The 22,689-nt window shown below is 47.2% G+C and overlaps 1 protein-coding gene across 2 annotated transcripts in view; it reads right to left on the bottom strand.

Moving 5' to 3' along the window:
* Window positions 1-22,689, bottom strand: part of TXNDC11 (thioredoxin domain containing 11) — a 59,941-nt gene that overhangs the window by 8,440 nt on the left and 28,812 nt on the right. For both annotated transcript variants that reach the window (XM_045993102.1, XM_045993103.1), the window contains 5 exons: window positions 11,619-11,731; window positions 9,115-9,315; window positions 3,264-4,056; window positions 508-650; window positions 74-183 (listed from right to left, as the gene is read on the bottom strand). In XM_045993102.1, coding sequence (XP_045849058.1) covers window positions 74-183; window positions 508-650; window positions 3,264-4,056; window positions 9,115-9,315; window positions 11,619-11,731 — 1,360 coding nt within the window. The remainder of the gene's footprint in view (window positions 1-73; window positions 184-507; window positions 651-3,263; window positions 4,057-9,114; window positions 9,316-11,618; window positions 11,732-22,689) is intronic.

The following is a 22,689-nucleotide window of genomic DNA, read 5'->3' as shown; positions in this document are numbered from 1 at the left end:
CCTTGCAAACCATATGGCTAGGCTGTAAGGAGGGAAGACGGGCACAGGCCCGAAACGCCGCAGGCTCCCTTACCTCGCCACAGTGAATGTATCCGTCGGTAGGAGGCGAGCGAGCTGGATAAAGACATGATTGAGGGATGGACAGAAGCCGCACCACGGAGCGTAATAAAGCAGCAAAACATCCTGGGGGAGGGAAAGATGGCTGTTACTGGCCCTAGGAAATGGGCTCACATCCTCACTGGGCTCAGAACCCAGCAGGCATTCAAGAAATGCTGCTTATGCACCAATTATGAAAAATTTCATTTTTAGATCTTTCCAATTATGTGCTTTCTTTAAGGACTTTTTGCAGTTAGAAAACCAGCATGTAACTTGTGCGTGTTGTGCGAGAAGACTGCCATGTGATTAAGCTGCACATCAAACCTGAAGGCTCACCCCACAACTGCGGCTCTGGGGATTATTTTAATAGGAAGCGATGGTGTGATTTCTGCCTCTCCCCTGATTCCATACCTGTTTTTGAAGGACCACTTCCCAAAAGGTATCAGTTGTCACTTCAGTGATTAGATGCTGAGAAGGGAACTGGGCAGAGTCACGTCCAATGAGATGCCTTTTCAAGGGACTGTAAAGAACGCTGAAGTTTTGAATAAAAGACTCTAAAAATAAAGAGAAAATGAGATCAGCTCTTCGCCAAGTATGAGGAGAGCAGCTGGCCTACTTTAAAGGCTACATTTAAAAAACTGGGCTGGCTTCACAGGCTTACATTTTTAGCACTTCACCTGCAGGTAAAACTCTGATCACAGCTGCCCGGTGTGGCACACGGTGTAGCCCCGAGACAACTCCCCAGACAGGGATTTAGGTAACAAAACGCTAGGTGTCAGATGCTCGGGTATTTACAGACTAGGAATTCTCTTTTTTTTGCTCACGGGATCGGTCCACAGATAAGACACCCGAGACTGCAAAGATCATCATGCCACAATCTTTAAGAGATTTCAACCTACAATCCCAAGACCTCTGAACATCACTACAAAAACAGCTACTACGCAAGCACGAGTCTCTCGTGCTCATTAATTCAAGGACAGGGAGCTATGGAGCTGTGGTCTTTGTTTATTCGAGTTCTTTAAGTTTCATTCTTGAAAGTTTAGGGAAAATAAATCAATTATATTTAGTGGGAAACCCTATAAATAAAACCCACATGCAATCCAAACACCTAACTTGACCTGACAGCTTTCCCCTCCCCATAAAATCCACTGTCCTCAGACTGCTTGGTTGTCCGTCCGAAGCAGGACTGATCTGCTGTGTTCTCCCTTCTTTCTCCTTCTTCTAACTCACTCCGGTCCTGATCAACACTGATGTGTTCTACACAGGGAGGAGGAAGTGAAGGGTGGCACACACATACTAAAGACAGGTCACCGTCGGCATCGGAGTTATTTACTTGGCTAAGTTTCTGAAACTTAAAACCAAAAATTCTCTCCTCATGCGAACAAACCCTAAATCCCTAAACTCGCCCAGAGAAACTGACTGAAGAGTCAACTCTGCAAACCAACGACACACAGGCATTTTTAAATGAGGACCCTTCAAATGTCACCAACTATCGGACAAAAAGAACTGTGCTAGATGTATGCTGCAGAGTAGATACAGAAGATCACAAGAAATCTGAAGAAGCCTTCTTTCAGAAGACCCGAAATTCAAACTGAACATCATTATGAGCTCACTGAATGCTAAGTGTATTACTGAATGGAATTATGAAGTCCAATGAACAACCCTCTAAAAACAGGCTTGTTTCACTTTAAGAAAACTCGGGGAGGGGGTGGTGCCTGGGTGGCTCAGTCAGACCTTCTGCCCAGGTCATGATCTCAGGGTCCTGATCTCAGGGTCCTGGGATGGAGCCCAGCATCGCATGGGGATCCCTGCTCAGCGGGGAGCCTGCTTCCCCCTCTCTCTCTGCCTGCCTCTCTGCCTACTTGTGATCTCTCTCTGTCAAATAAATAAATAAAATCTTTAAAAAAAAAAAAAGAAAGAAAACACAAATTCGGAGCAATTTGTAGTATCGATACAGAATGCAGTTCAGAGAGGGATTGGTCACAGGGTTTCTCTGAACACTTAAGAGCATCACGTTTATAATATATAATTTGATTTTTTTTTAAAAGATTCTATTTATTTATTTGACAGAGAGAGAGATCACAAGCAGGCAGAGAGGCAGGCAGAGAGAGAGGAGGAAGCAGGCTCCCTGTGGAGCAGAGAGCCCGATGCGGGGCTCAATCCCAGGACCCCGAGATCATGACCTGAGCCAAAAGTGTCAAATATCAGAAGCAAACTTCACCTGGGCTTAAAAGAAGACAGCTAAAAGGACTATTATTTAGGGGTCTTTGAGTTTACTCTTGCTTTCATACCCTCTAAAACTTGGAAATAAAAGGTTTCCCTCCCTACGGTATTCCTCCTGTCTCCATTTGGCAAACACTGACTTTCCCTGTGTTTCCACTGAGGCTGAACTAACACGGCTTTTGAATTCTCACTTCCTTGTGTGGACATCAAGGATGTCAGCAAAGCCCTGGGAACAGGACAGCATGGGTTAGTTTACTGCTGCTGCCAAGCACCAAGGGCAAGTTCGCGATGCTTTCCCAAAATGGGCCCCCCCACCCCCAAAGTGGTTTCTGCTGGTTTGCAACAGACACTTGTTTATTGCACTTGACACTTGTCTGTTACAATCTAGGCACCCAAGGTCAGAGCAGCATTTCTCAAGGAGGTAAAAACAGCATCCAAGCGAACTGGGTCTGATGGCCTTGATAGTTGTACATCCAGACCTGAGACGAAAGGGAGGACAGGTGGTTCTACGTTTCACCGCTTCCTGCTTAAGCTCCTTTAGAATGGCGCTGCCATGGGGGTCCCATTCATCAGCTCCCCGGGACGCTCCCAGCACAACAGCTCTCACCCCACCACCCTTCTGGCAGCCAGGGGCCCACCCCACGCAGCTCGCTCCAACTCAGAAACGGGACAGGCACTGCCCATCTGGAACGCTGGGCTCCTATCACCCCCAGGGGTTACATGACAAACTTATCCCAAATGGGGAGTTAGGAAGTTTCTGTTCCCTTTAATAGACAAAATTAGCTTCTTTTAAAATGGTGACCAAATAGAGTCTAAAGATTTCAAGTGAGCTACAAAACTGACATCCCCCCAAGACCAAAGGTACTGAGATCCCTGGATAAAAGTTACCAGCATTAAGTTAAGCAATACTCGTTATGTTTGTGGAAGGAAACTGCCCACAGTACCTAGGGTGAACTTCCTAAGGGCTTGTTTTGGATCCAAGATATAGTGAGACTCTTCTTTCACATCAACAATTGCGGCAAACTCCTTCACCCGAGTGGCGCTCGGAGCCCCCAGCCTCTCTGCATATAACCAAAATAAATTTGAATCCAAAAGGTAGATGTTCAGGGTCTTGTTGGTTCTGCAGCTCAGGCCTGTGAAGTCTGTGCTACTCGCGTCCACTTCAGGAAAGAGATACCTGTTCTCCTCAATGTGAGGAACGGAGCCTGGGGGGTCGGCCTCACATTTCTCCTCGAGGGAAGAAAGCGCGATGGTCGGGGTTTCAAAGACACTGTGTCCAGCATCAATGAAGCCTGTCACGGCCCTGTTTATGGTCCTGCAACATGCAGTGTAGTAGCTGAAGGGGCTGTAGGAACTCAGAAAATTGCTGCACTCGATGCTGCCCGACGCCACGTGATAAAAGGTCTGCTCCTTGAGGTAGAAAGAATCCAGAGCCGCCGCCATCTCGAAAAAGCTGCACTGCGGCATGCCCACCGAGCTGGGCCGGACGCCCCCCGTGGTCTGATTGACGCACAGCTCACAGACGTTGTGGGTCCTGGAGACGGAGTGCCAGCGGGGCAGCACCACGGTGTTACAGCAGGGGGACGCTGTGATCAGCCGTGGCTCTGGCAGCTGCGCGGGAGGCTCAGGCGCCAGAGGCCTGAACACCGGGCCGTCCACTCGCCGCAGGTGCTGAAGGAGCCGCTCCACCACCTGGTCCCCACGACAGTTGTTGTACTCCAAGGCCACTTCGGTGATCTGAAACACAGGGCAGAGCCATGAGAGGTGCGGTCACGGCGGAAGGAGAGACCCGTGGCCGTCGGGCCCGGAAGCACCCTGGTCTGATTCACAAGAAGCCCCTGCTGGCTCTTCCTCTCCATGCGTCCAAGAGGAAACCATTACACCAAGTGCTATTCAGGAAGAGGCTTGGATTATCTTTCAGAACATGTCACTCTCTTAACAGTGAGCCAACTGTGTAGAGCAGGAGGGAGTCTCAGAGGCAGACGTCTCCGACCACTACACGACAAGAGCCAAGCTCCCCCTGCAACATAACTCCAGGCTGCGAAGCCGGGACAGATTTTAAATCTCGGCTCCCAGGTGAGTGCATTTGCCTTCAGAGCTTTGTAACTCTCCCACAGGGATGACGTCTTCTTTCTTCACCCTCACTAACGGTCCGAACACGTCCCAAACCCCTAATGAGTGGGTCACAGTATTTCACGGCAATCCTGTTTCCAAATAAAACCCCACCTCACAGGAGGCTTCAAATTCAACCTACTCCAAACCACACTCATCCATCCTGCCTTCCCCCATTAACTTCCCCCTCCCCCCCGTAGAAATCAGCATCGCAGAATGGGAATGGCTATCCCTCAAGCCCACCACCTCGGACTTCAAACAAAGACGGCCCCTTCCTTTGAGTCCCCACAGCCTCAGTTCAGGCCCTCAGTTGTCACAGAACACCACAGCGAGCTCTCCCCTGCCTCACTTGGCCTCCACACTGTCACCGTTGGTTTTCAAATTACCACCCTAAGCACAGCACTCTTCAGCCGAACGACATTCAATGGCTCCCTACTACCCGGAGGATACAACTTAACACAGTCTGGCCTGCATCTGCCTTTCCGGTGTCGCCCCACCCTCTTTAGAGCAGGCCTGGCCAGGACCTCCTCCAGCCGACACACCTCTGTACTGCCCCAAGGCCAAGCAGCAGGGTGGCTGCTTCAGGAGAGCTAACTCCCCGGCACCCTACCTCACCTGGGAGCTCGGCTCTGTATCTTCAGGGCTCCAAAGCCCTACCCACAGTCTCATAAGTGTCTGCTGAGACACCCCTCCTCCCCACAAGCTTACAGACCCTCACAGGTTGGGACCCTGCTGGATTTCTCCCATTCTCCCCAGAGCCAGGGACAGAACAAATGCCCAAAATCTGGGGAATGAATGGCATCTCGGGGTAACATACAGATCCCCATGTCCTGGGGAGATTAACTGCTTTCCCCTCAGGTCAGTATCAGCCTGAGTAGATTGACATTTCATTCTGTTTCCAAACTGAACACCTTTCACTACCCTCCCCAGGTTCATAAGAAAAACAAGCAAGTCATTATAATCCAAAAGCATTTACTCCATCTACTCTCTAAAATAGAATCACGTGCTAACTTGGATCAAATCTTGCCACTTAGTTAAAAGGTGTTAAGTCACTCGGGATTTTTTTCATGAAAGAGAGAGAGAGAGAGAGTGTGTATGTGCACGTGCGCGCAAAGCCATTTAATGAGTACTTTTCCAATTTAAAAAAAAAATCCCAATTCTATATATGGTATTCATAGAGATTGTTAATTCAAAACATATGCCTTTGTACAGAAAAATGAAGGGAATAGTTCTCGGGCATAAAAAAAGACCACTTAAGAAGATAAACCAGTGTTTCATTTTCTTTCCTCCCCTCCACCCCTCCCCCCCCCCCCCCCCCCCCCCCCCCCCCCCCCCCCGCCACTAAAACATCTCAGGCTTTGTGGCTAAGGCTCTGACGGCACACCACACTCATAAGGTCAAGCCCGTATGATTCATAGGAGCCCAGCGGGGGGTATAGCTCAGTGGTAGAGCATTTGACTGCATAGGAGCCCAGCGGCCCTCTGGCCCCATCTGGGCACTGCCTGACACCCAAAGACACCACGGATTATCATTCCCACCCATGCCCCTTGCCCCCCCCCAAAAAAATCCCACAAAAATTCAAGTATTTATGCAATTTTTTTTTTACAAAAAGTCGAAGTAGGAGTATATTTACGACAGCAGGAGTCTTAAAAGGTTTTCTCAGCTCTTTTCACAACATTGCTCATAAGCAAAGAAGCCACATAAAGGATATTTTTAATTGAAGAAATTATTTTGTATAGAGTAATGCTCTTAAAACGTGAGGAATTCTTATTTTTCTCCTATAAGCTGAACTGGTTTTTACTTTTATGCCCCTTTGACACACTGGGCAGTTGTGGAAAGGCGAGTCCAGTTTCGTCTTCACATGTGAATCGCCTGAGGCCATACTTCATCTCCCATGAACTAATAAGGAAAACCTGGAACATAACTTTAAATGCGCTGTAAATGCTTTCTTCCATCTTCTTTAATCAGACAAAGTTTTAAGTAAGAACAAGACAACCATGACTTTGCCCACAAGGCTCGCACACCGTGAGCGCCTCAGAGCAGCGCTGCGAGAGGCACACGGACCCCTCACTGGCCGCAGGGAGCAGCTCTGCAGAGATGCAGCGGTCAGTGGCCTGACGCTGTGGTCTCCCAGGGGTGGGGGGCGTGCGTGTGTGTCAGCAGCTGCCGGGCCCGGACCGGGGCTCACAGCGGAGGCAGCACACAGCCGTCCTCTGGTTTATCCCCACCACACTCCCCACTACGGCTGCCTCAAAACCCATTGCCTGGCAAGCTCCAGCAACTAACCTCACGTGACGCTGACCTCTCTCCACCATGTGAGCTTCCTCAACCGCCTGTCCCAGTTGGGCCTCGAGGTGGGCTTGGGCAAAGGCTTAAAGCGTAAACTCTCCCGTGGTTGAGGAGCTGATGAGTTCAGAACTCAGCCTGGGAATGTCCAGGTGCAGTGTTCAGGCGACCCAAGCCTGAGGGCTTCCTTACCTCTCTGCTCACACACCCCACTTCCCATCCCCACCAGCGCCCAAGTTCCGGGCTTTACTACTTCCCAAAGTCCTGGAGCAGTGCTGCCCGGAAAACGTGAATCATGGGAGCACACAGCTCAGCTGACATCTCTCCTCTGTCAGTGAGACTGTGCTAGCCACAATTATCCTGAAGTCCTCAAAGCCACACCCAACCGCCTCTCCTGTTCAGGTTTCCAATCTGGGTCTTCTCCAGGCGGCCCCTCTGGGGGCCACGCAGCCCACACCACTTCCTAACACCAAACTTGCAGGAACCTCCCCACCGCCTGGCCTCTGCTCAGGCTGTGCCTTCCCTTATGTTTCCTTCAACCCATCCACATCCTGGCCACCTTGAAAGTCTGTTCCCCATACCTGCCCCACCCACTGCCTCTCCTAATCTCGCCCCTGGCTGCCCTTAGCTTTCTGGGACACAGCCCTCTCTCCTCTAATTCCTCCTGAGCCAGGCCTGGGACTGACCTTCCCCCACCTTGCATTAATTAAAAGTAAGCTCCTGCCGCCCTCCTGAACAAGCCTCTGAGACCGTGAGAGTAAGGCTGCGTCTTCTCCATCGTTCTCACCCACGGCTCCCTGACACAGTGCTCCATAAACATTTGCTAAAATGACCTCAAAGGAAGAGGGAAATGTACTGCACAGAACACTTTACTTGGCTAAGTAATTCACAATACTGCTGAGATGCCATCTGGTTTTCAACAATCTCAACCATACAGCGAGGTTAGGGGAATCCACGCATCTTGCAGGGACACTCTGAGCTCAGAGGAAAGGAGACACAGGAACAAAGTGGTTTAAAAAAAAAGGAGGAGGAGGAGGCCTGGCCAGAGATGGAGGAGTTAGGGCAGAGAAGATAGATGCTAAGCCAGGGGAAAAGGCAGGAAAGCTAGTGTCCTGCCACAGGCCCAAATCCAACAACCCCCTAAACAGGGGAACTGGGCTCCAGTCACAAAACACTACCCCACCCAGGTCCCTGACTTGCCCAAATTAGACAAGACAGAATTCTCCACAAAGAAATTTTAAAAGTCAAAGTAAAAACCCTAAACCGTAGCTGTGCCTTGGATGCAAAACCCACCTTTCCTACAAAGAGCCTTAAGGCCCTTAAGAGTAGATGCAGTAAAAGCCTAGGAAATTGGGAGAGTGTCTTAGTTCATAAAATATCTGCGTAGTGAAGATTTTCTTCAGGAGTAAGTCTTATTACTTCAAGTCTTCCCTAATCAGAGGAAAAGAAACAAAAGCCATTTCATTTCTCTCCTTTCTTCCTTGAAGCCAGGGTAGCAGCAGGGATAACAACTTTCACAATGAGGCTCCAGAGTATCAAAGTCAGGGGCCTGGCTGGGGAAGATCCCTGAACCCCCGTTGCCTCCAGGCAGACCACCAGGCTGACGCAGAGAGGCGGGGGGGCGCGGGGCGCGTGTCTGGTTAGCCCCGCCAGTGCTACACCGGCTGTCTGAAATTGGTTTGGGCTCATTAAAGAATCCTTGAGGGAAGGAAAAAATAAAAACCCCCAGTAAATCCAATTTAGCAATCCCAGGCACTCTCTGGTAATTGTTATTACTCTCTCGAAGTGCCTCCAAATGATCCGCATATAAAACAAACTCACACCCGGAGAGAGTGAGTGCACCAGCTGAAACAGGAAAAGCAGGAGGGAGGGGCAGACTCCTGACAGCTCTGTCTCTGGAAACCGCTCTGCTTATCTTCGAGACAGGAAAGGCTGAGAGAAACAGGGGAGCCCAGTATCACCACTGTCGTTCCCTGGCTGCCGGGTTGAGCATGGCCAGGGCTTGCCGTCAGGCCCCCATACCCTCCACAACGGCGTCTCCAAGGCCACACTGAACCTTGCCTGTGCTGCTCTCCATCCCCTCTATCCCACTCCCCCAGTGGGTCATGGCCAGACGAGGGACATCTGGTCCTACCCTGGGGAGGCGCAGCTTGGTCATGCCTGTTCGCGCCGACTCCCCCAGACCCGAGCAGCTGTCAGTCAACGTGGCCAGCAAGGCCGCAGTGGATCCCATCTCCAGCACACAGTCTCCTGCCCATTCATGGGAGGAAGGAGTAACGCCACAGAAACGCAGCTGCCACTGCATGGTGGAAATCACTCTGAACGTGGAGTGAGACATCCAAGTTCATGAGGTTTTCCTGCTCCCTAGCAGATACCTTTTAACATCAGGACTCTTACCTCATCTATTAAAGGGTGGCTTTCAGCTAAAGGATTGAAAGGGACAAACACAAGAAGCGCAGGCCCCTTCTTCAGTTCATTGTTCAGCAGGAGGCTCTTGCCGCCGTGTGGCCGCAGCCATCGGAGGAGCGCCTCTCGGTTTTCTAAGGCCCACTTATGAATGTTCTCTGCTGTGTAGTTGATCGCCTCCCTGGGAAAGACCTGCGAAGGACAACACAGGGAGGGCTGAAGGCAGGGCAGGCTCAAGAGGCCCCGACCACCCCACCACCGCCCAGGTGCACACAAGACGACTCTGGGCCGTGACCTGCCCCTGCTCCGCCAGACAGCGTTTCCTCCCAAGTGGCTGCGAAGAGCACGGGCAGCTCAGAGGGGCGACTTTCAGGTCACAGACCCCTCCTGCTCCCTTCAGCAGACTCCTCAACCAAGGAAGAACTCTCCCGATCTGCTGCTGGCAACAGCGACCTCTTCCACCCTGGCCAAGGGGAGCTATTATATTTTACTGGGTTCTTATAAAAGAATTATTATAAAAGGATCAATGAATACCCAAGGGAATGGAAGTTATAAAGTCGAGGCTCATTCAGATTTGTACGCTGGTTCCTCAAAACTGGGCTCAAAATGGTGGGAGAAGATACCCCTTAGGGCAGAGCTTTGTATCTGCATCGTCTGGTCACCCGTACTCCAGTGACTAGAAGAACACCTGGCACACAGTAAAACTCAACAAATACTTGAATGAATTCACGCACGACCTAGAACTTGTACAAAGCCACAGATCACACTTACGTGTACGGAATGAAGCAAAGAGACATGTAGATTTTGTGCTTTGTTTAAAGTAGGTCAACATAAAATTATGTTTGAAATTCAAATATGGATTACTGGGTTTCAAAATGAAACCCAAAAAAAGTGCTTTGGAGGGTTCCACAAAATGAGATCTTTTATACTCTCCAAAACTGAGAATTAAATTGCCTCGTGACAAGGATGTCCACTGGTTTTATTTGTTAAAATACTGGAATCCCAAAAGTATTTCATTTGATAAAAGGAATTCTGGGGCACCTGGGTGGCTCAGTGGGTTAAGCCTTTGCCTTGGGCTCAGGTCATGATCTCAGGGTCCTGGGATCAAGCCCCACCCAGGGCTCTCTGCTCAGCGGGGAGCCTGCTTCCCCCTCTCTCTGCCTGCCTCGCTGTCTACTTGTGATCTCTGTGTGTCAAATAAATAAAATCTTAAAAAAAAAAAAAACTATTAAAAGGAATTCTGCTAAACCAACCACCGACCTTCAGAACTACAGACCTGAAGCAGTAAGCCCAGTGCGTCTGCCAGGGCCATTCCCACAGCCCCAGCTTCTCTCTGTTTTATGCTCCTTCCTCAGTGCCCTCCCCTCTAAACCCATACGATGTATGTTGGTTGTACAGCAAGCTACAGGAGGAGGATGGAGGGAAAACACCAACAGTGAAAGCAGAGGAAGTAAGAAGCAGCTCAGAGGCACCAGGAGGGTGGGCGGGTGGCGGAGAAACCAGCGAAGCAGTGACTCTCAAAGTGGGGAGGCCAGGAATTTGAAAAACCAAACTCAGACATCATAAACACATTTCTATTTGGAAAACACAAAAATACATCTGACTGCTGGAGTACAAACTACATGAAATACAGCATGGCATCTGGGCTCCTAGGGATTTGCAGAAGCCAGGGGGACTGGCAACCAAAGTGGTGCCCCGGAGAGGGCCTAACAGTCCTCCCGCAGGCATGAGACTTGCACGCAGAGTCAAGGGGAGCCCAGTTTGAATGGGCTGGGTACATGGGTTACACAGATACTGGTCTTCACTAAACCTGTAAGTGACACACACTGTTAGTGACGTTAGAGACAGAATATACTTAAAAAAATACTCAGTGATAGGACTGAAGCAGCAGCAATAGAGCAGAGGCACAGGGCTACGCAGGGCACAGGTCAGCAGCTCAGAAAGAGCTGAGCTCGGGCTGCTTCACCAAAAGCAAATGAAATCAGGGAGCAAAGACAATGGAAAACCAAGGCTCTCTGGGGTGAGAAGCCATCAGCTTCTCACTGTGACTTAACAAGAACCTCAAAATCCGTTTCATCAGCTAAGGAGAAGAGCGTGCCACATGATTACTCCTGACGAATGGAACAGATGAACGAAGAACATCGCCGAACGGAAGCTTAACCTCTGAGAACATTATGCCCAGAGTAACAACTCTCCAACAGAATCATCCTGCGATTTCATCCGAAGAGGAAAGCAAACAAGGCTGCACCAACGTCGAAGAATAAAAACAAAGAATCGGTAGATGTTACATCTGAGAGCCCTCTAACGCGTGGGTTTGCACACGGGGACGCGGGCTCTAGCGTGGTGTTGCAGGAACTCTCAATTTGCATAGAAAAATCACATACACTTTCCTAGGGAGAGTGCCCATAGATCTTATCCAATTCTCAAAGAACTCCATGACCTAAACAAGGTTAAGAACCACTGCACTAATATAAATGTGATTTCAAAATACTTACAAGTGATGTGTTGAAATGTCTATGTAAATACACACTTCCAGATTGTACTAAGGATACCAGTTTCGCAAGATGTTTATTTGTGATAACCCCAAATCGTATTGTTCCTAGGTAATCTGAAACAGAAAATTTGCCTTTATTAAAGAAAAAAGCCTATGCCTTAAAACAACCACAAAATGCAATGATCAAGTCTTGATGCACAAATCCCCAGAGCAAAGCTCTTTGCGGTCACCTAGCCTAGGCAGAAAAGGAGGAGCTGGAGAACACTCCTCCGGAAACAGACCTCACAGAGCCTCCTGAGTAACAACCCTGACAGTCCCCACACTGTGTCTGCCTGCGGTGGTCTGACCTCATCTCCTGTGAACCCCTGCCACTCTCTCATGTGCCCCACCGTGGAGCCTAGGGATATGCTGTTCTGTCTGGACACTTCCACTGCTGGCTCCTCACCGTTGAGACCTCAGCTCCAGCCCCACCTTCTCCAAAAAGCCTTCCCTGACCACCCCACCTTAATGCAAATACTCCGAGGACCAGGTCTATAAGGGGAAACGGGGGCTTCCTCTCCGCTCAAGCACTCTCTCTACCTTTACTCTATTTTTTAACAGCACTTATTAATATCTACATAATCTTGTTGATTTATTTTAATTTTCTTTGGTCCAACTTCCTCTTAACTTCTGTGAAGTCATTAGAAACCTTATTTATTGCTATTACCCCAGCACCTATCGCAGTGGCCAGGCATCTAAGAGATCAATAAATATTGGTTAAATGAATGAACCTAAAATGTACAAAGAACTCACACAAATTAACAAGAAAAAGAAAGAAGTTAAAAATGCGCAAACCACAGAAAAAAAGCAAAAGGCTAATAATTACATGAAAATACACTCAACCGCCCTATTTCAGAAGAAAGCAAATTAAAACAAAGTACCTCTCTTTACCTCAAACTGCCCCAAATTTGAGACACAGGAAATACCAACTATAGGTGACCAGCAGAGAAAGGACATCTGATGTGATGCTGATGGGACACACGAAGCGGCAGCCACTCAGGGGAGCAAGGGGTTGCATGCTCACAGTGAGACGTGGGCAGAGGCTGCGGCCCCAAAGCCCACCATGAGTCCCGGCCTGTGTGCCCAAGGTCACCCGTATGGACAGTCACCAAGAAACACTCTGCAGGTGTTCAAAACGGTGGACTGGGGCTACTATTTGACATGAACCTGTCAAATAGTTCCTGACACAGGTGAGAGGAAAAAGCAAACTAAAAAGAGGTAAAGTGTATCTTTTTATGTTAAAAAAAAAAGAAAGAAAAATAACTCACACCTTATAAAACAACATACTTTTTTTCCCCTACAGGCATGTATGTTTAAAAAAAGTATAAGGAAAAAAAGAGTATAAGGACCCTGAAAGGATAATAAAAATAGTTTTGTGTGGGAGATAGAGATCAAAAGGGACCTTATCCTTAAGTGTAAGCTTTCTTTTCTTTCCCTCAAGGAGCAGATGTAGTATGTGTAGCTAAAAATTGACTAAAATATCTAGTATTAGAGGCGAGTGGGTAAGACGGTATAGGAAATGATACCTTCTTTCCTAGCTCCCTTCTGTTTTACTAGATGTTATATAAGATAGCCATACCGGTATCTTATTTACTTGTTAGATGTAACAAGTTCCATCCAAGTAGCCCAAATATAAACGACGAAGGTACAGAACACACCAGCAGGAGTGTCGCTTTGCTTTCAGAGGAGTGGATGCCGGGGAGGGAGGGCCCAGTGTGGTAATCCCTGACGCCACCTTTCATTCAAATCCGACTAGTTTAATATGACACAAAACCAAAGAAACACAGGAAGGATAAGCTAGAAACAACAGACACTGGTTACACATGGAGGGGAGCAGGGGCAAAGATGGGAAAGGAGAGGAAATGGGGTCGGGAGAACAGGGGTGAGGCAGCCTGACCTTCCTCCTCCGGGGACACCTTTTCCTATGGAGGCTCTCAGAGCTTCAGCGATGTTTCAGATCCTTCACACACTCACAAACCAAAATCATTAAACCAACCAAGATGTGGGGGAGCTAATGTGGAACACAAGCACTAACAAACAAGCTTCACTATCACACCACAGAGGAGGGGTGAGGGGTGGGGGGCTGGAGGTGTGGGGAGAAAGAGCTGAGTAACTGGAACAGTATCTTGACTGAGTATCGTAAAACTAAGGACAATGAGAGCCAGATTCTCAGGGCTGGGTGGAAAAAGTTACACATTACCAGAGGAAAGCTACATGCTGGTGTTATATTGGAATCAGAGGAAATTATAGAAACTTAGGGCTTTTCACACACACACACACACACACACACACAGATAACAGAAAGACAGCTACTAATCTATGTCAATGTGTGGGTGTAAATACATAACATGTCCTTGCTTTACCTGCTGAAAGGGCCTACAAGTCATAAGACCTGACACCAACCAGCACACCCAGCACCCCGATCTTGGTTTCTACATGCCTTTCTTCCATAAAAGAAACCAGGGCTCCCTGGAGAAGAGGCTGATTCCAGAAGTGGGGCAAGGGAAGTACAAAAGGAGGCGGGCACACCTCAGTGTCACAATAAAGGATGGAGCATCTTCAAAGGGTATAGGAGCTGACCCAAGACGCTCCTAATGGCAAAAGCTGGAGCGCTTTGAGAAACAAAGTGAACAATGACCAGCCTTCCTGCAAAATGTCAAGGTCACGCAAAACATGGGGAGACTGCGCAGTTGTCACCAGTCGGAGGAGACTAAGGAGGGAAAAAAAAAGAACTGTATGTGATGTGGGATCCCAGATTAGATCCTGGAACAGAAAAGAAAGTGAAGACACTGGCAAAATTCAAACAAGGCCTATGGTTCAGTTAATGATACTGTACCGATGGTCATGTCTTAGTTTTGACCAAAGTACCGTCACAAATGGTTGGTTACAGAACATCTTAACACTGGGGGAAGCGAGGTGAAGGAAGAAAATGGAGGAAATCCTTGTCCTATTTCTGCAACTTTTCTACAAGTATAAAATTAGCTCAAAATCTGAATTTTAAAAAATGGTATAGCATGTATAGCCATCAAAAGAAAAAGCAGGACATAAGAGAGGCCACCATCGAAGGCACCACTCTCCAGAAGAAGGCTGAATCTTGGTGGACGGCCACCGCTAAAAAAAAGAGAGGAGGAGAAGGAAAAGCAGCCAGTGAGGAAATGCATTTGATAGTTGGCCAATGTCACCAACATGACTTATCAAGAGCAGAAAATAAAAAGTGACAGGCTGATCCAAAAGTTGAAAAGGCCCGTTCAAAAACCTGTTTAACTACATTAAGAATGGACAGCCTGCTGCACACAGCGGATTCGAACATACCCAAACACATCACAATTTTAAAACTTTACTTTTCACATACACAGATATCTATGAAATTCACACATCTATTTTAAGTTCCTGCATGTAGCAGAAATCTTGCTAGGAGAAGCCACTTAAATTTGCACTGCCATGTGTACAAAGAGTACTTGAACTAGCAGAGGAAGTTTATACTGTAAGAAAAGACACAAAAAATAACACCTCTCACCTCCACATCCAGAATATTCTCTGTTAAACAGGGTTCCAAGGCTTTCTACAGTAGGGATCTCTACCATTTCTAAGATGAGTAATTTATTCTTAAAAGTAATAAAGCTTCAACATTTTAATTAAGGACTTTGAATTTGTTGAATTAAAAATAAACTTGGGGGATGACTGAGTGGCTCAGTCAGCTAAGCATCTGCCTTCAGCTCGGTCGTGATCCCAGAGTCCTGGGATTGGGTCCCACATCTGGCCCCCTGCTCAGCGGAGAGTCTGCTTCTCCCTCTGCCTGCCACTCCCCCTATTTGTGTGCTCCTGCTCGCTCTCCTCTCTGACAGATAAATAAAAATCTTAAAAAAATAAAACTAAATAAAAATTAAAATAAATTTAGAATAATGCTTTCCCCTTCCCCACCAAAATAAGGTCCAACAACGACATACGTAATCCTATTCAATTAATTTTTTTTTTTTGAAATCTCAATAAACTCTTGTTAGCCAGGTAACTGGCCAGTTACAAGTGTCTATTAACCATCCAGTGAAAAGAGTTACAAAGACCGCTGCCTAATGTACCAAGACCAGGAGAGAACATCAGGGTAAAGGCAATAGTTAAAACCAGTTTGTGTAGCTGGTCAGACAGGAAACTAAAGAGAGCGAGTTGAGCACAGCCCATAAACACTGGCGTATTGGCCATTTGCCGCAAAAGGTGCTGAGCCCTGGGATCTGGGTCCCTCAGAGACAAGGCAGCCTACCACACACATAGCCACCGTCTAGGCCCGCAGGGCATCACCACAGCATCACAGCAGAACGTCCCTACTTATGTGCTCTGAATAATAAAGAAGCTTGCTTCAATCTTAATCTTGTCTACTTTTTGTACTTATGCATAGTTCACCCCTGGCTGTTTTTGAGGGTGGGGTTCTTCTCCACCACTAACCAAAAGCTCCACCCCTGCTTCCCACACTCCCCCTAGGTAACACAGCTTCTGTTGACCTTCCATACAGCACCATCACTGTTCAACTCTTTGCAAGCACCAAAGGCACATCCAGGATGGAAGAATCTGAAATTCCATCTGGTTTCTACTCAGATGCATCTGGCTCTCTTTCTGGTTCACATCAAGATTTTTCTTTGGGGGCTTTTGCTTAACATTTTAATATCAGACTATTTTATTTTGCCTAAATTTACTTTTTAACATCAAGACTTCAGTTTACTATTGAGGTAAAACACACATACTGAGACGGTATCAACTACCTCTGGGAGGCAAAATGTTAACATTCTCAAACATTCCAGAAAACGTAACAATCGTTTCTTTGGTTAGGAAGGAGAACAGATTTTCAACTGTAGGGCGTCTGGGTGGCTGAGTCGGTTAAGCGTTTAACTCTTGATTTAGGATCAGGTGAAGAGATGGAGCCCCGAGTCGGGTTCCACACTCAGCATGGAGTCTGCTTAAGACTCTGTCTCTCCTGGTGCCTGGATGGCTCAGTGGGTTAAGCCTCTGCCTTCGGCTCAGGTCATGATCTCAGCATCCTGGGACTGAGTCACTCTCTGCTCAGCAGAGACCCTGCTTCCTCCTCTCTCTCTGCCTGCTTCTCTGCCAACTTGTGATCTGTGGGTCAAATAAATAAATAAAATCTTAAAAAAAAAAAAAAAGAATCTGTCTTTCCCTCTGCCCCTCCCCCGACCTGACTCGCACATGTGTGCACACTTTCTCCTGCTCTCTGTCTCTCAAAACAAACAAAAAAACCCACCCAATAATAATCATAATAATAAATTTGCCTGAAGCAAAGTTACACAACTCACACTCACCACCTAACATATAACCAGGAACACAAATCTGAAACCATTTAACTCAGGGATGTGTTTGCAGGAGACTCAGTAGCTCAAGAAAAAATTGTTTTACCCTGGAACACTTGGATAATGAGGCCTATGTCGGTAGCTGCACGGTCCTATATGGTAGCCACCAGCAACATACAGCTAATGAGCTCTGTTTATGTGAGTGTGTGTGTGGGGGGGTGGTGCCTGGGTGGCTCAGTCCTTAAGCATCTGCCTTTGGCTCAGCTCCTGATCCCAGGGTTCTGGGATCGAGTCCCACATCAGGTGCTCTGCTCTGTGGGGAGCCTGCTTCTCCCTCTCCCACTCCCCATGCTTGTTCCCTCTCTCACTGTGTCTCTCTCTGTCAAATAAATAAAACCTTTAAAAAAACAAAAAATTGTGTCCCCTCCTCTCCTTCAGAAAGGAAAAGGTGGGTCCCTAGACCTTGTGCCTCTAAGTATAAACTGCTGAGCTTCTGAAATCAATTCTCTCTCAGAGGCCTGAAGCTAACGGCACTCAGTGTACCGCAAAGCAAGACGGCCAAGGATACACTGAAAGAATGACGAGAAACGGTGCAGCTGAGCAGTGCGGAAATTTCTGCAACAGAACTAGCCATGTGCTAGCCAGGAGGTACCAGGGAACAAAACGGAGTATCAGGTCAAGAAAAATGCTCAGGAAGAGAACTGCTAATAAAAAGCATGATACTTTAAAACTAAATACCACTGGGTTAAGTCATGTGACTTCTAATCAGCATGGCTAAGAAGTCCCCGATGCCCTGGGAAAACTTCTTTCACCTCTTTACCCTGGGAAGTAGTGACATTTCCAAAAAGCAAACCTGCATCGTGGCACCCTCCTGGAAACAATCCTCATTATACTCTATACTCTGCCATTTTTATGAACTTCTGCTTTCCTGCCCTTCTTTCCTAAGTTTTAGACAAGGCAGAAAAAGGGGAAACAACACGACTACACAAAAAGGGTAACCACCCCCCTCCCATGTTACTTAGCATTATGCAGTGATTCGTAATTCTTCAGTGGATGACTTCCCACATTTCCCATACTAAATATATTCACCCAGATGAAAAAAACCTTCAAGGAAAGGTAACAGACCACAGAAATGTTTGTTTCCAACACATGAACTATAGCAATTACTTGCATTTTGTTACCAGAACTGTGACTCTGAGGTTTGCGTATTTTCAAAATTCTTAATATAAAGCACAAAGCAATTACCCAGAAACTTTTCTGGCATTTGGGCACCACAGAGACAACATGCACATTCTGGTGCTGGCCACAACACTACTAAATGCTAAGGAAACACAGAATTCCTTCACTGGGACTTTTAATTTCTCGTCAATCAGGGAGGAGAGAAATGTAGTTCCAAATACATCGTTTCAGGGGAACACAAACCGCAGAGCTAACCATGCACAGTCACTACACCAACGCGACAGTAAATCCCTCACACCGCCCCCCATTTCACCAAAGCACGGTATGAAAATGATCAAGTACTTCTCTTGTGTGTATTTCGATTAAATTTTTTTTTGTTTTTACACCTTCACGGAAGGAAAGACTTCAGCAAAGAAACCCATCCATTTACAAATCCCTCCTCCATTTAAGGCTGTTCTTAAGGTCTAGCACAAAGGTAACAAGCTCTTTTTTATGTATTTTTTTCTTGCAAACAACCCTTAACAAATATAAAGGCAATTCTCAGCTCCCAGGCCTACAAAAACAAGCCAAGGGCCAGTGCATTTTCAAACTGAAGTGTCTTTTAGAGGCGACTAGAGCACAGCTCCCTTATCTCCCAGACAGAGACCCTGAAGACCAGTTGGAAGGGGTCATGGGTAGACAGACCATGGTCACACAGAACACTGGCTACTAAAATGACTTATTAAGGGACTCAGTCTGGGCCTATGGAAACTTCCTGTGAGGAAGATACTAATGAAGTTCAGGGGGAAATGAGAAAACAATGCTAGTTGCTAAGTGGGGCCACGGCACCTCGTGTAGCAGGAGCTCCAGGAAAGGACCGGTGGCGTGGAAATCTCCATCTGATGTTCGTAATGTGCCAGACATTTTATTAGCGAGGCAATATTTACAAACTGGAAAATGAAGGAGGTGGATATTAACTAGGGAAAGGCAATCTAGTTAAAGCAATATCATGGGCAAAGGCCAGGAGGCAGGAATGACCACAAGGCCCCCTGCCCCACAGCCATGGAGAACACAGCAGTAAGCGGGAATAACGTGGTCCTGGGCTCCGATCCCAGCTCCTCATTTGCTGGTCTGTGACTGTATTCGTCTGCTACCTCTGCTGTCACGAATTACCACAAATTTAGTAGATTAAAAAGAGCTACGTTTGGGGCGCCTGGGTGGCTCAGTGGGTTAAAGCCTCTGCCTTTCGCTCAGGTCATGATCCCAGGGTCCTGGGATCGAGCCCCGCATCGGGCTCTCTGCCTGGTGGGGAGCCTGCTTCCTCCTCTCTCTCTCTCTCTGCCTGCCTCTCTCCCTACTTGTGATCTCTATCTGTCAAATAAATAAATAAAATCTTTAAAAAAAAAAAAAAGAGCTACGTTTATCTCTCAGTTCTGGAGGTCATAAATCCAAAACAGGCCTCAGTGGACTAAAATCAAGGTGTCCATAGGGCATGTTCCCTCTGGAGGCCTCCGGGGAGAATCCGTCTCCACAAGCAGCCAGCGCTCTCTGGCTTGGGGCCCTTCCACCGTCAAAGACAGCAAGGGCTGGACAAGTCCTTCTCAAATTGTGTCACTCTGACACTGTTCTTTGCCTCTCAATTCCAATTTTAAGGATCCTCCTGATGGCACTGGGCCCACTCAGATAATCCAGGATACTCTCCCGTTCTCAAAGTCAGCTGATTAGCAACCCAATTCCTTCCGTTGGCAACCTCAACTGTCCCTTGCCATGCCACGTACTATATTCATAGGTTCTGATGATTAGAACACGGACATCTCTGGGGAGCCACCCCAGTGACCTCGAGTCAGTTAACAGCCTCCTCACAGCCTGTTTCCTTACCCGAGACAGTCACAAGGCCATATTCACAGTTCCTACTTCAAAGAGGGAAGACTGGATCATGCAGATAAAGGGCTTGACTCCCGGAAAGGCTCAGCCTGGTAGCAGCTTACCATACTCAGCTTCACAGAAACAGTGGCCAAGCAGAGACCAGAACTGGGTTGGTGCAGAGTTGTTTCACTATAAGCTTGTGACTTTATTACAGAAGGGGATCCCTGAGAGGTTTTGTTTTTTTTTTTTTAAAGATTTTACTTATTTATTTGACAGAGAGATCACAAGTAGACAGAGAGGCAGGCAGAGAGAGAGAGAGAAACAGACTCCCTGCTGAGCAGAGAGCCCGATGCGGGACTCGATCCCAGGACCCTGAGATCATGACCTGAGCCGAAGACAGTGGCTTAACCCACTGAGCCACCCAGGCGCCCCGATCCCTGAGAGTTTTTAAAGATTTTAATGTTTTTGGTTCTTTGCCTGGAGTCTTAGCGTCAAAAACATCAAACACGCAAACCAAAAACCCTTAAGAAACAGGATACACACACACACACACCCTAAAAAGGACAATTCTCCAAAGGTAGAAAATATCACAAAACAGAAAGTGAAGATAGCATTAATTTTAAAATACACCGGTTCAAGGAATTAAAATATCTATAAATGACTAAATTTGATTCTGAGCTTCCTGCATACCTTTTGCTTTCCCCAGCCCCTCTCTATCTTCTCTCTAGTTCCCTGCACTTACCTGAAGGCTAACACTTCACTCTCCTGGGAAACCCTCCCCATGCCAGCACCATCTCCTCTGAGTGGTCAGTGATCTAGTGTGAATGACCCGCCTCCACACTCCAACAAACTGGCATAAACTAGTCCCCAGACTCGCCTGTAGGCAAGCTTACCTGTCTGCCATCCTACCTGGTGGTATTACATGCTGGGGAACTAGTTTTATTCAAAGTTGGAGCACACGGTGGATCTTCAAATGTCTGCTCCATCAGTAAGTCGTGCTTCTGACTCTAACTTGAAGTGCGGGGCGGGGGAGGGTTGCCTTTGGCTTTAATTCTTCTCTAGCAGCATTTACAAGGCTTAAGAGATAAGTCATAAGGGCAATAAAAACATCTCCTATGAAACATGGGGACATCCTTGCTGTAACAACAGCAACATCACAAAGAAGTCAGTTTGGGGCACAGGAACAAAAAGCATGGAATTTCTAACATACTTAGTCTATGTGTACTAATCAGTCCCCAGAGGGCTTCAGAACTCAAGGAGACAGCTAGGAAAAGATTTCCCTCTACAAGTACAGTGACAACGAATGTGATTATCCAAGAAAAACAAGTAATCCTGGAACCTGCTTCATTCACGGAGAACTGTTAAACCCAATGCCTGATCCAAACTCTCAAGAGTTAGACCCAGGAACTCAGGGAAAAAACCAATCTCAGAATGAACCTTACTTATCTGAGAAATCAGTCCCCTGTTTTCTCAGTACCTTTAAAAATGTCTGTCACTTACAGAATAAGAAAATCCTCCCCTCTGGACTTCTTGATGTTATATAAAAGTTCACAAGCTAACGGAAAAGCACTCCAGAAAAAGCTTTATTCATGAATAAGGATATGCAGGAGAGTGCTCTGGATGCGCCCGGACTCAATTCTACCAGCAAAGCACAGCTCCGTCGGATGCCACCTGGCAGAGTGGGCGACCCTACACTGGAATTAGCGGTTCCTCCACTAATAAATTCCTCTTTTAAAAAATTCACTACTGGGTGTGTGGGTGGCTCAGTGGGTTAAGCTTCTGCCTTGGGCTCAGGGTCATGGGATCGAGCCCCACATCGGGCTCTCTGCTCAGCAGGGAGCCTGCTCCCCCCCCCCCCCCGCCTGCCTCTCTGCCTCCTTGTGGTCTCTGTGTGTGTGTGTGTGTGTCAAATAAATAAAATCTTAAAAAAAATTTTTTTAAATAAAATAAAATAAAAAATTCATTACAACTGTAGTTCCCAAAGGGTGTTCCTTAGAAAATTAATGCCACAAGGTTCCAGAGTCAACTAAGTTTAGGAACTCCTAATAGTGGCAGAAGAAAGTAGAAATGGCATCCTTAGTTAATGGTTTAGTGTATTTTCAAGGTCAACATTTAAGTACCATGTAAATTTCAGTTCCCCTCATTAGGATTCCAGTGTCAGGGGACAGTGAAACGCCAGCAGAAAGGCAGAGAAAGAAGAGTGCGTTAGGCAGGGGCCCACGCCGTCCTGTCACGAGCGATGCCTACACTCTGGTCTGAGGAACCAGCAAGGCCAGGTAACAGAAGTGGTGGTGGGAAGGAATCCAAGGCGACTTAACATCTCACTGCTCCAATTGCTCTCACTTGAGCAATTTCAAGGTCAAGTGCCTTTATTATAGTCATTCATTCAGCCTTTTAGCTACAACACTGGTCAAGCAGGGTGCTGAAGCTGGAGGAGGAGGAGGATAAAACTTGGGCCTCAAGGCACTCAATCAAAATATTATCTGAACAAAGCAGCTCATATCCTGGTGGGAAAGGTACACAGTCATTTCCACAGTGAGAGCACCATGCCATAGGAACAGAAAGTGCAAGCAAAGGAAGGTCTGTGTCCACTGGCTGGTCAGGTTATACTATACCTTGTGTAGAATTCTTTAAGGAAACATACATGATACTTAAAGTGCTTTCAGCCAAGCAGCTTTCTAATTGAGCTACTACGGACATGAAGACTATTACCTT

Source organism: Meles meles, chromosome 21, assembly GCF_922984935.1.
Source record: "Meles meles chromosome 21, mMelMel3.1 paternal haplotype, whole genome shotgun sequence".
Taxonomy (NCBI): Eukaryota; Metazoa; Chordata; class Mammalia; order Carnivora; family Mustelidae; genus Meles; species Meles meles.
This window is presented reverse-complemented; position numbering and strand designations above follow the sequence as displayed.